Below are 19,005 nucleotides of genomic sequence, written 5' to 3'. Positions count from 1 at the left end.
TTACCAAGTTTCCTGTGCCTTTTTTAGCTCACATGTCCCCAAAACATCAGTGATCCACCTCCATGCTTTACTGTAGGAATGGTGTTCCTTTCATCATAGGCCTTGTTAACCTCTCTCCAAATGTAACGTTTATGGTTGTGGCAAAATTGTTCAATTTTGGTCTCATCACTCCAAATTACTTTGTTCCAGAAGTTTTGAGGCTTGTCTCTGTGCTGTTTGGCATATTGTAGGCGAGATACTTTGTGGCATTTGCGCAGCCATGGCTTTCTTCTGGCGACTCGACCACACAGCCCATTTTTCTTCAACTTCCTCCTTATTGTGCATCTTGAAACTGCCACACCGCTAGTTTTCAGAGAGTCCTGAATTTCAGCTGATGTTATTTGTGGGTTTTTCTTTGCATCCCGAACAAATTTCCTGGCAGTTGTGGCCGAAATCTTTGTTGGTCTACCTGACCGTGCTTTGGTTTCTACAGAGCCCCTGATTTTCCATTTGTTAATCACAGTTTGAACGCTGCTGAGTGGCATTATCAATTCCTTGGATATTTTTTTGCATCCCTTTCCTGTGTTCAACTACCTTTTCCCGTAGATCCGTTGACAATTCTTTTGCTTTCCCCATGACTCACAATCCAGAAACATCAGTGGCTGGATGAAAGATGCAAGAGTCTGTCTGGATCCCAGAAACTCACTCAGCTTTTATGTACACACACTGATTACAAGCAAACAGGTCACAGGTGAGGATGTTACCTATAGTAGCCATTCAAACCCATTTGCATCAAATTCTGTGCATACCAGGGTATGTGAACTTTTGATCAGGGTCATTTGGATGTTTTTGGTTGTCATTAAGATTTAAAAAGCGAAAACACAGTAGTTTGACAATAAATGGCTTCACCCAACCAATAACCATGAGTGGAGAAAAAGTTTTTTTTAGCATTCATATTCTCAGAAACAAGGAAAAATTCTGCCGGGGTATGTAAACTTTTGCGCACAACTGTATATTCTTGTACATAGAGGCAGTATTATAGTATATTCTTGTACATAGAAACAGTATTATAGTAGTTATATTCTTGTATATAGGAGGCAATATTATAGTAGTTATATTCTTGTACATAGGGGCAGTATTATTGTAGTTATATTCTTTTACATAGAGGGCACTATTATAGTAGTTATATTCTTGTACATGGGGGCAGTATTATAGTACTTATATTCTTGTACATAGCAGCAGTATTATAGTACTTACATTCTTGTACATAGGAGCACTATTATAGTAGTTATATTCTTGTACATAGGGGGCAGTATTATAGTAGTTATATTCTTGTACATAGGGGCTGTATTATAGTAGTTATATTCTTGTACACAGGGAGCAGTATTATAGTAGTTATATTCTTGTACATAGGAGCAGTATTATAGTAGTTATATTCTTGTACATAGCAGCAGTATTATAGTACTTACATTCTTGTACTTAGGAGCAGTATTATAGTAGTTATATTCTTATACATAAAGGCAGTATTATAGTAGTTATATTCTTTTACATAGGGGGCAGTATTATAGTAGTTATATTCTTGTACATAGAACAAGTATTATAGTAGTTATATTCTTGTACATAGGGGCAGTATTACAGTAGTTATATTCTTGTACATGGGGGCAGTATTACAGTAGTTATATTCTTGTACATAGAACAAGTATTATAGTAGTTATATTCTTGTACATAGGGGGCAGTATTACAGTAGTTATATTCTTGTACATGGGGGCAGTATTACAGTAGTTATATTCTTGTACATAGGGGACAGTATTATAGTAGTTATATTCTTGTACATAGGGGCAGTATTACAGTAGTTATATTCTTGTACATAGGGGGCAGTATTATAGTAGTTATATTCTTGTACATAGGGGCTGTATTATAGTAGTTATATTCTTGTACATAGGGAGCAGTATTATAGTAATTATATTCTTGTACATAGGGGGCAATATTACAGTAGTTATATTCTTGTACATAGGGGCAGTATTATAGTAGTTATATTCTTGTACATAGGAGGCTGTATTATAGTAGTTATATTCTTGTACATAGGGAGCAGTATTATAGTAGTTATATTCTTGTACATAGGAGGCTGTATTATAGTAGTTATATTCTTGTACATAGGAGGCTGTATTATAGTAGTTATATTCTTGTACATAGGGGCAGTGTTATAGTAGTTATATTCTTGTACATAGAACAAGTGTTATAGTAGTTATATTTTTGTACAGTATTACATTAGTTATATTCTTGTATATAGAGGCAGTATTATAGTAGTTTTGTTTTTGTACAATAAGGGAAGTATTATAGTAATAATATTTTTACAAGCTATATTACTTTGTTTTCAGTGTATGATATTTTCTCCCAACTTGTTATTATTGCAATACATTTTTTGTTACATTTCTAAATTAGTAACATAGTAGCACATTGATAAACTGGCAAAGCTAAAGATATCGCAACGGCTTGTTTGTTATTGTGTCTCCTGCAGTTTCCATGGAAACCCACATGCATATATTATTATTGCTTCAGCGTATTAAAGGGATTCATTCAGGAAAAGTAAACATTAGTCTGGTGTTTGCACTAATGAAGCCGGTGTCAGTGGGATGTAATTGTGGCAGATCACTATTTTCGTTAAAAAGTTGGAATTAGGGAATTAAGATAAGTGGGTATTGCGGGATTAGCTGAAAGTAATAATTATCTATAATTTTAGCTAAGAATTTGGAGAGAAGTAATTCCGAAAATGATGAGGATTGGTTTCATTAGTAACATTAAATCAAGGCCTTTCAATGACCTTTTGGATGCAGTTCCTCTTAATCTATTGTAAAGTACTACGGGGGCAGCTGGCATTGTTTGGCAAACTGTTTATTTTTCATCTCTTTACAAAATAGTTTTATGAAGTGTCATTAGTATTGCAAGAAATTCTGTCATTATTTATGGAATAAGTGCCCTTCTTATAAGCTCTCCAACTCCAGTGAGCCCCTTCTCACACTCCTCCTAAGAGCGCAGACAGACGGCCGTATGAATCAGACCAAAATTGGAACGCAGTGCACGGACTGGCCTGCGGCTCTCCTGACCTGAGCATTTTTCTGCACAGGCCAAAACGACTGAAAGGGGTTGTCCTCCTTATTTTTATTTTAACAGATGTGTTAAAGACATTATTTCGTGCCACTTACTAATATAAAAGTATTACAGGTTCTCCTCCTGCACTTGTTAGTACAGGTTTCATCACAGACTGCACAGATCTCCTGTTGTCAATGGCTGCTGGTGGAGGAGCATGTGAGCGGACCTGTTTTCAGCCTCCTCCAATTAGAAAACAGCTTTCCAATGTGCAGTGTCTTTCTATTGGAGGAGGCTGAGGACAGAGCTGATCACATCCTCCTCCACCAGCAGCCATTGAAAATATGAAGTAGTCTATGACGGAGACCATATTTCCACGTGCAAGAGGAGAACCTGTAATACATATATGTTAGTAAGAGGCATAAAATGATATCCTCAAAACTTGTGAAAACAAAGTGGTCAATGCCTTTAAGGCCTCGAAACACATTAAACCTGGCAGAACACGGCCATTTCAGTGGGATCAGTCTACTAACTAACGTGTATAGGAACCTCTTGTTTATAGATGATGCTAGAGAGATAATTCTTTCTGACTCCCCTATGCACATGAACACTCGAATTAGAACTTAACACTTAGGCTGAATTCCCTAAGTATGAAATTGAATGCCGAACCTTTTGTTCTCCAGGTAGACAAGCCGTCTCCCGATGAGTCTGGTGGCTGCTGACTCCGCTCTCCCCATACAGAGCATAGGAACACTAGGCTAAGCCTAAATTTTAAGTTGTAAATGTTCATGTGCAAAGGGGAGTCTGAAGAGATAGCTGCCAATGGTTTATCCATTAGTTATATTAGGTGTTCATAGTATTTGTTTCGCCCCAAGGAACCTTTTAATTACCAATTCCACACCATCTTGTTTGCTGACAATACAGGTCAGTTTTTCCAGAGGTGGTAGTGTTGTAGAGGATGTTAAAAAGCATTTGGGATGGCTACTGGACCCTCTATATCCATGGGTTTGATAGCAGCCACATGGGCTGCCCAAATGGTATATAGTATTTCCAGGTTTTAATTGTTGTGAAACAAGGACGTAGTATTATTTGGAGGCTCTTGACCCATGCGCATCTGATAACGTGATTCTGTCACTTGGGAACAGATTATTGATCGTATTTGACGTCATTCAGAAACTTCCCGCTAAGTGGAGATAAATAAGATATTTTCAGCACTGGTTTCAGATTTCATGGCTAGCTCTTATTATCTTTTGTGCAATTTATCCTTCATGGATGTCTTAAAAACAAGAGCCAAAATTATGTAATTATTTCAGAATTTTTAAGTCGCACAAACGTAGTTTGCTAACTCTTCTTTTCCAGATGTTATATGAATATTATGAAGAGAATATGTTCAATTTAGCATGACCTTTTTCTCTGTTTTCTTCTTTTCCAGAATCCTGACATTGTATTGGTTCATTACTTGAATGTACCGGCCATAGAGGATTGTGGGAAGCCATGTGGCCCTATTCTTTGTTCAATCAACACAGACAAGAAGGAATGGGCAAAATGGACAAAGGAAGAACTAATAGGACAGCTGAAACCTATGTGTAAGTAGTCTATCTGCTCCATAGACCATTCTTGATGTTCATGTGGCATGTTCTCCTCTGATGTATGGTTTCATGACAAACTTTAGAACAATTGTCTCTATGCCCCGATGAGGAGCATTATCCTTTTGTATTGTGTGAAAAGTCAGAGATTGGAATACACTAATATAGAGAAAGTATGGAACCACCACATACACATTTCCATTGGAAACACCAAAGTTACAAGAAATGTCCAGGATTAGATAACCCTGATTGATTAATTCTAAAAAGCAGCCCTGACCTGTCCATAGGTTGTATGCATCTTGAGAAGAAGAAGGAATTTTTGGATAGCAGTCAAGCATAAACAGGTTCTTAAAGAGTCCCTATCACCAGTCTGGGGCTGCCCTTTTAATTTAAGAAAAGTGTGCAAAGCCGTGGACTGGTAATAATTCTAATAACACTTATCAGGAAAAGTGGTCAGAAGGGTCTCTAATGCCCCCCTAAAAAATCCAAAGTTCTAGCAAACAATTGGGTGGATCCCAAAATTCTTTCACGATTGCTGTGAAAGATCAAGATATTGCATGTAATCTTTGTTCATGTTATTACATTGCACTAGTAAAACTTTCACTTTGTAATGCTTTAAAATTACTAAGCATTTACCGAACAGTAATATCATTAGAGCTGTTACTATTCGGTCATTGCCTTTTAAAGTTTGCATCAGCCCTGGGTTACTGCAGAGCACGAGATCTCTCTATAACACATGAGATCTCCTTCATAACAAAGAAGGCTAGTCGTGGGATCCCACTCTGAATGCCAGAATCCCGCAAACCAGAAGTTCAGACTTAACTTTTACGTGTCGGGTCCTTTAAATTGGCATTAGGGACCTTTTTGGCCACTTTTGCTGATGAGTGTTATTTTCAAATAAAAAAACAAATCTGAGGCTGCCCACTTTTTTTTAAATACAAAAGGCAGTCCCAGACTGGTGATAGGTGCTGTTAAACGTAATATGCTCAGCTTTAGAACTCATGCACACAACCTTATAAATTGGATGTTTTTTATCCATTGTTTTGAGCATAGCATTCGTCCCCATGTTAGTCTATGGGGCCGTGCATATGTCCGACTTTTTCTTTAGACAGAGTTGGTCTGAGAAAGAAATTGCAGTATACTCGATTTGCCTCCGAGAATTGGATGGCACTAGGCCATTGTACTCTATGGGTCCATAGAAAAATATCAGACTGCAGTCAGATGATATCCAAGTGCTGGCCGATTTTCACGGACTGACAATATAGAGAAGGTGGAAAAACTTTTTTTTTTCTCCACCTCTGACAAAACTGAATAACACTCTGATCACACTCCAAATAGAGTGTGATTAGCATAATCAGACCGATTTTCTAGGATGAGAAAAAAATTGTCATATGACCCTAACCTTAAGAGAAGTGCTACTATCAAGCACAACACTCTTGCTATTTGTTCTTTTTATTATTTATTATTTTGAGGCTTCTGTTCTGATACAGAGCAGAGAATCGCAATGTGTTGGGCTTTTTTACTTTTTTTTCAAACTACTAACTACATAGGTTGCCTGCGGTACTACAGCTCAGCCCCATTCACTTCACGGAGGGCAGGTGGAGATGACAGTAGATTCTCTCATCCGAGAGAATCGGGTGGATTATGCAAATGACACTCTGATCTGAGTTTGATCATAGTGTGATCCGATTCTCTCGGAAGAGAAGATGGAGTAAAAAATGTCTCCATCCTCTTCATTCTGTCAGTCCACTGAAATCGGACTGCACTCTGATGTCATCCAAGTGCAATCCGATGATTTTCAAGCACTCATTGACTTGTATGGCCAAGTGCAATCCGAATATCAGATCAAACTCATACATGCAGAGATTGTTTCCTTGGACAAACTCTGTGCTAGGAAAAAAGATGGACATGTGCACTGCCCCATAGAATAAAATTGGTCCGAATCGCACTTGGACCAAAAATACACTGCACAAGTAGAGCTGTTCTATGTACAGGTGTGTAACTGTTTCTGGAAGCCAAGATTTTGTAATCCTGGTCCATCCCTTTAATGTGCTTTCTTCATAAATTTAGGGTACTTCTCCCTTAAAAGTTTCATATTGTATACAGTATAGAAATAACTTTTATGCTCTGTAAAAAATCATGTTTTAAAAAAATGTTTCCAGACGCTAAAATTGCCATATTGATGATTTAATAATCATGTTCATTGAAATCCTCTCCGAATCCTGCTTCATACCTTGTCTGGGATCGGGAACGCTCCGCTGGCTTTCAGTGCACAAACAGGCACAGTGAACTGAATGTTAATGCTGATTGCAAACTAACATGCAGAGGAGCGCAGCTCTTCTATCAACTACTTGCTAGAACAATATAACAAAAATCTGGAATAAATTAAATTGCAAGTAAACTTAATCATTACTTTTTGAAAACAGAAGGAAAATCCATAGCTTTGAACCTATTATTAAATTGCAGTTAACAGGACTGGTTACCCCTGGGGCATCCATTGCTTCAGTGTTTTATATAAGCTTTCACAAGAACTTTTTATTAATTAACTCTTTTGAGAAGTTTACCAAGTAACCGTGATTTTGTGCAGAAGTTTGTTAAAGGAGCTTTCTGGATGCCAAAAAAACATATTTGCTAAATTATTAATTCTCCTTCTATGATCAGCAATTTTCTTCTATGGTATTCACCTTATAACATTAGCTGATCAGGACGGCTGTAGCACAATGATGATGATAAGGTTATTTTCTGCAGCTCCATCATGGGTAAATAGTGCATAGTAGTCTGAAACTTAGGTGACTTCTCCAGTTGATTAATAGGCTTTCGCCTGCTATCAGCTAAAACAATACAATGGGGTTGACTACATCATCTAACAGGGGAACCCCATTTTTTTGTTTCAAAATAGTAAAAGCTCTGTTTTTTATATAGCCCTTCAAACTATCCATTAAAGGGAATCTGTCAGCAGGATTTTGCTATGGAATCAGAGAGCAGCATAATGTAGGGGCAGAGAGCCTGAGTCCAGCGATTTATCACTTACTGGGCTGCTTGGTGTAGTTTTAATATAATCACTGTTTCCTCCGCTGTAGATGTGGCCGTGGTTATAATGCTGAGCCTTGTATAACTTGGCAGCTTCCTGTGTACACTGTACATTCTCAAAAAGCTACCAATCAGTGGCAGGGGTAGGGGTTATTCAGATTAGTTGGACTGATTTTCACAGGACACCTAGTCCAGCAGTGATAAACTCCTGCTTATAAAACACTGATTGTATTGAAACTACAGCTAGCTGCTGAGCAAGCAACACAGTCCTGGAGTCAAGCACTCTGCCCCTACTTTATGCTGCTCTCAGATTAAATAGCAAAATCTGCTGACAGATTCATTTAAGACAAATGTGAATTATAAAGTTCTGACTGTTTGAGGTCACCACTAGGAGGAGCTAATAATGTCACTGTGTGATGGTTTTATTGATTTTAATGTATAAGCAGTATTCAATGATTTCTGAATCTCCCTCTAGTGGTGGCTGCAGGCTGACAAAATTTAGCAATTTAAGAATGCATAGTTTGGGGAATTTAGAGCTCTGTGACAGAAAAAAAGAGCTCTAAACCTCTATAAATATATAATATATCTTAAAAATAATTGGCACAGAATAGACCTATTTACAGTAGATTATTATAAGTAATATAAGTATTCATGGGTGGGGATTTGAACTAAGGAAGGTCTGATCACAACTTGTAATCATTTAATGGGCAATGTTGAAAATCGAAATATAAAAGCATCGGTTATACAGGCAACTGGTAGGAGCCTACTAATACAAACTAACCCCGTTATGTGTTCTATAATGTCAGGGAATAGTATCATTTATCACAGCTATTTTAAAGGGTAAAACAGCCCTAGGGTGGAATTCACATTATATTAGGTGGACCACATTATTAACTGCAGTGTAGGTGTCCTCATGGGTGCGGCTATGCTAAGGGAGTGGTTTGTATAATTAACAAGGACCCTGGGGGCCTGTCAGCAAAGGCTGTCATCTACCAACACTTAAATAAAGTAAATCTTCTTAAGAAGGTGGAAGGTTAGAAAAGTAAAATAAAGACATTTGGGGCATTTTTTCTACAGGTTGCCCTTAAAGGGATTGTCTGGACACATTATTTTGTTATGTGGTCCAGCACCCTCACCTATTCCAAGTGAATCTGATTGCTCTTTATCAATTGTCCACCAGCACTATATGTTCCACTATCACCGCCTCTATTAAAGTGATATACTGTATTTATGTACTACTATAAACTATACCCAACAATTGTTTACAGGGAGTTACAAACAACTTAGATTTAGTAGATACATCTGGAAGCACTATAGGTGCTAGAACTTCCTTCTTTCACTTTGCAGAATTCATTGCCCCTAACTTTGCCCACTGACTTACCAGCCTGATAAATCTAGTGGCCAACACTTTTGAGTCAATTTTGTGTGGGTTAGGGCATGAGACAACATACAATAACTTTTTCAGATTACCTATTCCTAATACTGTTGTAGGATTGCTGCTTCCAATAGGTGGCGCTATAGAGTTCAAGTCCTCTTTTTCGCTGAAGAGGCAATTTGCATATCAGATTACCTATGAAATATGTATTTATTATGAGTTGCTTATATAGCACTATCATATTCCTCAGCGCTTTACAGACATTGTCATCATTGTCCCCATTGGGGCTCACAATCTAGATTCCCTATCAGTATATGTCTTTGGAGTGTGGGAGGAAACCGGAGAACCCGGAGGAAACCCACACAAACTCGGGGAGAACATACAAACTCCTTGCAGTCCTTGGTGGGACTTGAACCTAGGACCCCAGCTCTGCAAGGCTGCAGTGCTATCCACTGAGCCATCATGATATCAAGATGTCTGAGAGTGAAGTGACCATTAAGGAGAACATGAAGTTCAGTCATAATTCTATACATTACACTATAAGTTATAGGTGTACAATCCCAGCCATGGTAGAAATGATCATAGCCTTACACAGGTTAGGTCTATTGGTACCCTTGCTAAATAGTTGTCTGTGCTCCTACTTTCTATTCTTTGTCTGAATTTAGCTTACTTTGATCTGGAAGACAATTTTCAATTTCCTTTTTGTATAATAGTGCACTTCCCTTTTAATTATCCAGGCTTATATTTGCAGACTTAAGTGTACTGTTGCCAGAAATACAGTCCATATTGTAACTTGAAATCACAATTGTAATTAGCTACAATCACTTTGACATGGTAATAATGTACAATTGTGCAAATTTTTACTCTAAATAATTTTTTTTCTATATTTCACAGATCTTTAATTACAATTTTTTAGGAAACTGCAATTTTATCACTAGTCAGCATCAGAGAAGTGAACTGTAGTGAAACTGTATCATATTATTTCAGAGAACAAACACCATTCACTCGCCACTTATGTCATTTGCTCCTTGTTGGGTTGTAGTTTACGTCCACTCAGTCCTTTCTCGGCTGGACTTTTAGCCATTGTAAACTCCCCATAGGTGGTGGAGATCCAGCAGGTTTAGTCATTAGTATGTAGTTATTTTCAAAATGACCATAAATAGGTTTACAATGAGAAATCATTCGCAAGAAATAGAATCTACAGCTATCAAAAAGTTCTAAACTATTGCGTTTTATTTAAAGAAATAACTTTGCTATTTTACCTACCCTTGCTACAAAAGCTCTGTGTGTCTTATCACACAATTTAAGAATGGATGAGGCAGTGGTTGTAGTCTCAACTGGTCTTATGGGGGTCCAAAAGGTTCTTGTGTCCCATAGGAAACCAGCAGTATGAAGTATATTATATACATTAAAAAGTATATTATTATATTATTACATCATACATTAGATTTCACTTATGGTTGGGTACTCTACCACAAAAAGGTTTTCATAACTCATTAATTTTCATAATGTGCCCCTATGGATTCATTTCATCCATAAGGTGTCATGTAGAATCTAAATCTGTGTCTCTCTGGATGGAACCATGCTACCAAGACTAGCGGTCCTGAAGAATGTCTGGTAATCAGTCACAGGTCTGTTGGGAAAGGTGCAGTGCTCAGGTCTCATGGTTTGAGCTAATCCCCGTGCTCTTGTAAATAAACTAGCTTGTTTAGGACAATATGTAATTTGCATAGTAACAAACATCATTGTTCCCAAACACTGAGTCACTGTCCTTCTTGATGTATGAGTCCAGTAGGCGGTCCAACTAGTGATTGACAGCTGTATTTGCATGAACAGTCATATAGGAAGAACTGTCAATCACTAGTAGGATCACCCACCAGACTCATATGAATACAAACACCAATGAATAAAATGCAAGCTTAATTGGAACTTTTCCCCAAAAAAATGTCTATCAATCTCAATCAAGCTCTTTCTGCTGTGTAACATCCTGCCTCCAGATCAGACACCATTTTCAATGTTCCCTTGAAGCTGGCACAACAGTAATAGGAGTAGGAGACTTCTAGCAGTAAGGATAATATAGGAGTGTTGGAACAAGGATGATTAGAATAGCAGAGTTGTAGAAGTTGTGACAAAGGCAGCAGTACTGGAAAAATGGCAGTGCTGGAGCAACAATGTCCAGAATACCATGGTTGTGGCACCAGAGTGGAACTAATGAAGCAGAGCTGAGTTTGCAGTACTGGAACATTATAGCAACAGGAACACCAACTATCTAAATACTTAGGCGATAACGCACCGCTTTAGCTGTGTTTAACCCCTTAATGACCCCAAATACGCATTTTAATGGTGGTCATTAAGGGTTCTTATTCCTCAGCGCCACTCTCTCATGGCACTGAGGAATAAGAGTGTAGCGCCGCTCCGCAGCTGAATTTCCGGCAGGTATCAGCTGTATGTGATAGCTGACACTCTGCAGTCGGCCGGTTTTGAAGCCGATCAGGGCTGATTAACCCCTTAAATACTGCTGTCAATCATGACAGCGGAATTTAAGTTGTTACAAGGGGGTTGCAAGACCACTTTAGTAACCATCAGACCCCCGCGATGAGAATCTCAGGTCCTGATGGTTACCATGGTACCCTGAGGTCATGTAATGACTTCAGGGTACGGTGGCCTGTGAGATACTGCTATAAGCTGGGTCTCACAGAATGAGACAGTGAGGCACTGGCAGTCTCATACACTGCAGCACTCAAGTACTGCAGTCAGGGCCGGTGTCAGCACTCGGAGCACCCGGGCAAGTGCCAGGGCCCTGAGCAAGTGGGGGGCCCACTTTCCATTCGGACCCCGGCATGCAATGGGGCAGGTGAGTCGGGGGAGCCCAGTGCCAGTGTCTGCGAGAGGGCCCCCCTGCTTGCTTAGGGCATCGGCACTTCCAATGCTTACCTCTCCTCGATCCTCCGCAGTGTGTCCTCTGACTCTGTGACATGTTAGGGCACAAGGCGCGATGATGTCACTACAGTGAGCCCTCTGCTCTGACAGTGCAGAGTGCGGGAAGATGGCTAACCTGAGGAGTCCTGACCTGCCACCAGCGAGGAGAGGTATTTGATTTTTTTTTCTTATGTCTGGAGCAATATATGGGAGCCCATACTGAATGGAGCACTATATTATGGGGCCCATACTGTATGGAGCAATATATGGGGCCAATACTAAGTGGAGCAATATATGGGGCCAATACTGAGACGAGCAATATATGGGGCCTATACTGTATGTGGCTATATATGGGGCCCATACTGAATGGAGCATTATATGGGGCCCATACTGAATGGAGCATTATATGGGGCCCATACTGAATGGAGCAATATATGGGGCCCATACTATATGGAGCAATATACAGGGCCTATACTGTATGGAGCAATATATGGGGCCCATTATCCTGTATTGAGCAATATATGGGGCCTTTACTATATGGAGCAATATATGGGGCCAATACTTTATGGAGCAATATATGGGGTCCATTATTCTGTATGGAGCAATATATGAGGCCTATACTGTATGGAGCAATAAATGGGGCCTATAATGTATGGAGCATTATATGGGGTCCATTATTCTGTATGGAGCAATATATGGGGCTCATTATTCTGTATGGAGCATTATATGGAGTCCATTATACTGTATGGAGCATTATATGGAGCCCATTCTGGATGGAGCATTATATGAGGCTTATTATTCTGTGTGGTGCATTATATGGGGCCCATTATTCTGAAAAAGTGAAAAAAAAAAAAAAGTTAAATAAAATATGTAAAAAAACACACAAAAAAAAGTGCACACAAATCACTAAAATCCATTTCGCCACACAAAATGCACGGTTTGTGATAAAACAAAAATATTCAAAAAAAAGTACACATAATTGATATCACTTCGTCCGGAACGACCCGTTCTATAAAACTGGCACATTATTTATTCTATTTGGCAATGTTGTAAAAAAATAATAATAAAAAACATGTAAAAAATGTCGCTTTCTCTTCATACTGAGTCACAAAAAAGTGAATAAAAAGCGATCAAAAAGCGGTATGTAAAAAAAAATTGTATAAAAGAAAACGTCAAATAGTCCCACAAAAAACAAGTCCTAATATGGCTCATTCGGCAAAAAAAATAAAAGAGTTACAGCTCTCAGAATATGACAATGCAAAAACAAATTCATTTTTGTAAAATATTGTTTTTAGTGTGTAAAAATAGCAAAGCATAAAAAAATATAAATCTGGTATCGTTGTAATCGTACCGACCCAACGAACACATGGGTCTTATCATTTTTACTGCACAGTGAACGGCGCAAAAATAAAAAACAAAAACTAAATTGCTGTTTTTTTTCATTCTGTGTCTGAAAAATTGGAATAAAAGCAATCAAAAATTACTATGTGCCCCAAAATGGTACCAAAAAAAATCACCAACTCGTCCCACAAACAATAAGCCCTCTTAAAGCTCTGTTTGCCAAAAAATAAAAAAGTTACAACACTCAGAATATAGTGACGAAAAAAAATACTTTTTATAAACAAGCATTTTTACTGTGTGATAGCAGCAAAACCTAAAAAAAAAATTATATAAATCTGGTATTGCTGTAATTGCACCCACCTGAAGAATAAATCTTTTTTTATCACTTATACCGCACGTCGAACCGTGCAAAAATGAAAATAAAAACTATTCTTGTACTGCTGTCTATATGTTCATTCTGCCTCTCAAAAATCAGAATAAGACTTCGCTCACATTTATCCTGCGGTCTCTGCTGGGCGCCTACGTCTGGGTTTCCGTGTAAATTCCCCAAAACCGCGATTCAGACAAAACCCCAGACTGAGCCTCTTACGTAAGAGGCAGATGGAGTCATTTTGGACTGGTCTCTGTTCCGGCGGTGTCACATCTTTTTAGCGCACAAGTGTAGGCGACCCCAGGTTTGTGCACACCTAAAAAGATGCATACCACCAGAGCAGACACCAAACAGACTCCAAAGTGTCTATGACGCGCCCCCTGGGCCGTGGGGTACTCGGTAGCCGGGTCGGTCGATGCTGGGAGATGTCACAGTGGCAGTGACCCGGCCCGTGACCCAGGGCGGTCAATAAAAGGGGATTATAGTTTTTATAGTTTAATGTTCGTGACGCCACCTGTGGTATGCGACTATATGGAGCCGCCGCTGCGGTGCAGATCCCTTGGAGCTGATGGTGACGCAGCAGAGTTGGTTCAGCTCTCCACAGGTAGAGCTATGCTCCAGGGCAAGTAATAGTGATGTTATGAGGTAGATGTTGCTGGTGCTGTGTAATGCAGGGCTGGTGATGGCGCAGCAATTATTCAAGGACACAGTGGGGTGCAGTCTTCAGATTTTACTCACAGTTATTACGCTGCTCCTGGTTACAACTGCCAGCTTATAACCACCCACGTTGTCCTGCGTTCACCAAGGAAGGGGTTCAGCAATCCCTCAGGTATTTCAGGAGTACTTAAAACGGGACCCCGTTCTATGTGCCTTCCTCGGTCGTCTTCCTGCGCTGGCTCTCACCCTCCTGCCCTGCGCCTCACAATCAGTGTCCCAAGCCGGTAGCCTCGGTTCATGTCGGGCGACCTGCAGTCCCCTGGACCCTCTGTGGCCACCTTTTCGGCGATGTAATTGTGGTGGTTGGCAGCTGCACCTTGCAAGTACAGCAGCTTCCTTTTTCCAGCTGAGCCTTGTAGTTCTCCACTAGTTAGGGGCCGGTCTCCTCTGCGGCCTGATCCCTCCACGTCCTTGTAGATTCGGGCGCACGGGTGGCATCCGCACTTCCCGTGCCCCTGGGATCCCCTCTGTTCCTCTTGGAGCCTTCCCTCTGCTCCCATCCTCTTCCAGCCTTTCCTCCTGGGCCTCTCAACTCAGGCCCGCTCCCCTGAGCAGAGCTCCTACAGAGCTCCTGCTCCCACTACTTCTCCTCAGACTGAACTGAACACTCTGACTGGACTCTCTCTCTCAAGATGGCTCCCCTTTTTATACACCTACTGAAGTGCTCCCCTAAACTACTTCCTCCACCCACACCCACTACATGGTTCCACTCTCCATTTAGGGACAGGGACTGTACTTTCCTTAGGAGCAATCTCGCCCTTCCCTCTGAAGTGGAGTGTAATGGATGCAAGTGGGTGGGTCCCAGGTAGTACTCCATCCTTACCTTGGAGTGGGATACCACTCCTCTGGGTGAGATGCAGTACCTCTTTATGGTGATTGACCCCGCAGGGGCGCCACATACCCCCCTGGTAAAACACAGCACGTCCGCTGGCTGGAACAGAGTAAAAACAAGGTACTTTAGACATACAAAAATTTTTAGAATGCATTCACTTAGAAGAATAATACACAACTTTTTCTTCCCTTTATGGGAGGCTCATTTCTTAAACGTTACAGGTTTCTATTAGCATATAAAACATTATAAAACCACTTTTAATAACATTCTTCTTCATACTCATAAAACATTTTTCCATATACAACACATTTTCTGCTCAATACAGTGAGATCTATAACCGGGTGTCCATCTCACTGAAGAAGGTGCAATTTGAGGGACCCGTCCGAAAACCCTTAACGTAGGCCCTGGGCGTGGTTTCAGGGCATAGGTGATCCAGCTGTTGGACCATGTCCTCGGCCACGCCAAAGGGGTTTTTGTTCTGTGGTCTGTATAAAACCAATAAGAAGCACCTTAAGAAGTGTAAACTATTTACAGTTTAAAAGTTTTTGGCTGCTCACTGTCCTCAGCCTAACAGTTTTTATACCCTTACCGAGTAATTATGTAAACACACAAACTTTCCAAACCTTCTTTAACAATGAAGTAACTATATACAGTTAAACTTTTATTTTCAACTAAACAGTTCAGTAGTGGGATCCCCTCCGGGGGAACATTGGCCCACCACTAGATGGGCCAGCCGGGTCATCTCCTTCAAGAGGCAAGGATGCACTCTCCTCCACCACCCTATGAACATGGAGAGCGTACCAGCCCCGCTCTCCTCTGTGCCTGGTGTAGGCGACCTTGTCACCAGGGTACAGATCCCGCTCTGGATGTCCCTGCTGTAAATGGGACTCCACGTCCCGCCGATTCACAAAGAGGTCTGTGCTAAGTTGTGGTTCCCGGATAAAGCCCCATCCTCCATCCAGGTCAAACTTGACTGCGACCCCTTCTACCCGTGGATCGGGAGTGGCCGGCTTGGCTTTGCGGGCCCGGGTCTTCTCCTCCATGTTGCGGGCCTCCATCCTCTCCCGGCGCACCCTCCGGTGCTTTGTGTAGTTTTATGTCTCAGGATATCGTCCAAGTTTATTGCACTAAGATCATCTCTCAACCGTTGGAAATTTGCCTTCCTGGAGTTTAGTGTCCTTGTAACCCCTCTACTGCACATCTTATTAAAGGATACATGAAAACTTATTATTTTGTGATCACTATTACCAAAGTGACCCCCTACTCGTATATTTGATATGCGGTCTGGCCTGTTGGTTAATATTAGGTCTAGCAGTGCTCCCCTTCTTGTTGGGTCCTGAACCAGTTGTGAAAGGTAATTGTCTCTCATAGTTGTCAAAAACCTATTACCTTTGCTTGAACTACAGGTTTCTGTTCCCCAATGTATTTCAGGGTAGTTGAAGTCCCCCATAATAATGACTTCTCCTTGAGTCGCTTCTTCATCTATTTGCTTTACGAGGATATTCTCCGCTGCTTCCATTATTTTTGGAGACTTATAACAAACCCCTATCAGTAATTTATTATTTTTTCCCCCTCCCCTTATCTCCACCCACAGGGACTCTACATTTTCATTAGATTCACATATATTCTCCCGCAAGATGGGTTTTAAGGATAAAACATATAAATACCCCCCCTCGCTTGTTTGTACGGTCATTTCTAAACAGACTATAGCCCTGTAAATTAACTGCCCAGTCATGGCTCTCGTTCAGCCATGTCTCAGATATCCCCACCATGTCATAATTATTTTCCAACAAAATTAATTCTAATTCCTCCATTTTGTTGGTGAGGCTTCTGGCATTAGTGTACATGCATTTTATGTTATCACGCTGCTCCTGGTTACAACTGCCAGCTTATAACCACCAACGTCGTCCTGTGTTCACCAAGCAAGGGGTTCAGCAATCCCTCAGGTATTTCAGGAGTACTTAAACGGGACCCCGTTCTATGTGCCTTCCTCGGTCGTCTTCCTGCGCTGGCTCTCACCCTCCTGCCCTGCGCCTCACAATCAGTGTCCCAAGCCGGTAGCCTCGGGTCTTGTCGGGCAACCTGCAGTCCCCTGGACCCTCTGTGGCCAGCTTTTCGGTGATGTAGTTGTGGTGGTTGGCAGCTGCACCTTGCAAGTACAGCAGCCTCCGGTTTCTATCTGAGGCTTGTAGTTCTCCACTAGTTAGGGGCCGGTCCCCTCTGTGGCCTGATCCCTCCACGTCCTTGTAGATTCGGGCGCACGGGTGGCATCCGCACTTCCCGTGCCCCTGGGATCCCCTCTGTTCCTCTTGGAGCCTTCCCTCTGCTCCCATCCTCTTCCAGCCTTTCCTCCTGGGCCTCTCAACTCAGGTTTGCTCCCCTGAGCAGAGCTCCTACAGAGCTCCTGCTCCCACTACTTCTCCTCAGACTGAACTGAACACTCTGACTGGACTCTCTCTCTCAAGATGGCTCCCCTTTTTATACACCTACTGAAGTACTCCCCTAAACTTCTTCCTCCACCCACACCCACTACATGGTTCCACCCTCTAGCTAGGGACAGGGACTGTGCTCTCCCTTAGGAGCAATCTCGCCCTTCCCTCTGAAGTGGAGTGTAATGGATGCAAGTGGGTGGGTCCCGGGTAGTACTCCATTCTTACCTTGGAGTGGGATACCACACCTCTGGGTGAGATGCAGTACCTCTGTGGCGACTGAACCTGCAGGGGCGCCACATCTACATCTGCCTCTTTATGGTGGGAGGTTCCATTGGAGGTTTCGTTTGAATCATATTTTTGTGGGATTTCCACGGAAACCCCGACGTAAATGCTCAACGTAGAACACAAGATTGTGATCCCAGCCTTATTCTGGAAGCAATCTAAAAACATTATGTACCCCAAAATGTTACCAAAAAAACCCTAATTTATCCCACACAAAACCAGCCCCCACTTGGCTCCGTCATCTGTCACTGGAAATATAGGGGGTCCCACATTACTGGTAGAACAAAGACTCTGGAAAAGCGACATGACTCCCACCCCCTCAAATAAAATCCAGTAAATTCTGCGCTCCCAAATGTTCCAAATGTCCCCTCCTGAGGTCCACTGTGCCTAAACTGCAGTAAGCCGCCAAATGTTTGGCATTATTGTAGTGGGGAGTGTGCACTTAACAATTTACGGGGTGCATGTCTCGAGAAGCACAATCTGCGCTACAATATACGCGGGCACTACACTGTATGACAGCACAATGTATGGGCACTAAACTGGCAGATTTGTAATTCTCCTGAAAAAAAGTTTGGCGTGAATGTTACAAATAGTCACTGCAGCCATAGAATAATTAATTGACAGGTGTAATTTCTACAATGGGGTCACGTTTGGGGTTTTTCTGCTGTTCTGGCACCTTCAGGGCTCCTAAAATGTCTCCTGCAAACTATTCTAACAAAATCTGTGCTCCAAAAGCCAAATAGAGCTCCTTCCTTCTCAGCCATGACGTGTGGCCTAACACTAATTTCTGTTGACATATGGGGCATCACCGCATTTGGGAGAAATTGCGTAATAAATTATGGGGTCCAATTTCACCTATTAACCCTTGTGTACCGTTATAAACTTCTGTGAAGCACCTGGGGGTTAAGCGTGCTCACCAGACATCTTCATAAATTTCTTGTGGGTCTAGTTTCCAAAATTGGGTCACTTGTGGGGGATTTCCACTGTTCAGGTACAGTAGGGGCTCTCCAAACACGACATGGCGTCCGCTCTCGATTTCAGGCATTTTTGTATTC

At 41.3% G+C, this 19,005-nt stretch overlaps 1 protein-coding gene across 5 annotated transcripts in view; it reads left to right on the top strand.

Moving 5' to 3' along the window:
• CAMTA1 (calmodulin binding transcription activator 1) overlaps positions 1-19,005 on the top strand; it is a 2,249,809-nt gene that overhangs the window by 1,757,969 nt on the left and 472,835 nt on the right. For all 5 annotated transcript variants that reach the window (XM_073656516.1, XM_073656517.1, XM_073656515.1 and 2 more), the window contains exon 6: positions 4,499-4,652. In XM_073656516.1, coding sequence (XP_073512617.1) covers positions 4,499-4,652 — 154 coding nt within the window. The remainder of the gene's footprint in view (positions 1-4,498; positions 4,653-19,005) is intronic.

This window comes from Phyllobates terribilis, unplaced genomic scaffold (assembly GCF_046119375.1).
Source record: "Phyllobates terribilis strain yellow unplaced genomic scaffold, ASM4611937v1 Scaffold_12__6_contigs__length_324123572, whole genome shotgun sequence".
NCBI classification, from domain to species: domain Eukaryota; kingdom Metazoa; phylum Chordata; class Amphibia; order Anura; family Dendrobatidae; genus Phyllobates; species Phyllobates terribilis.
This window is presented reverse-complemented; position numbering and strand designations above follow the sequence as displayed.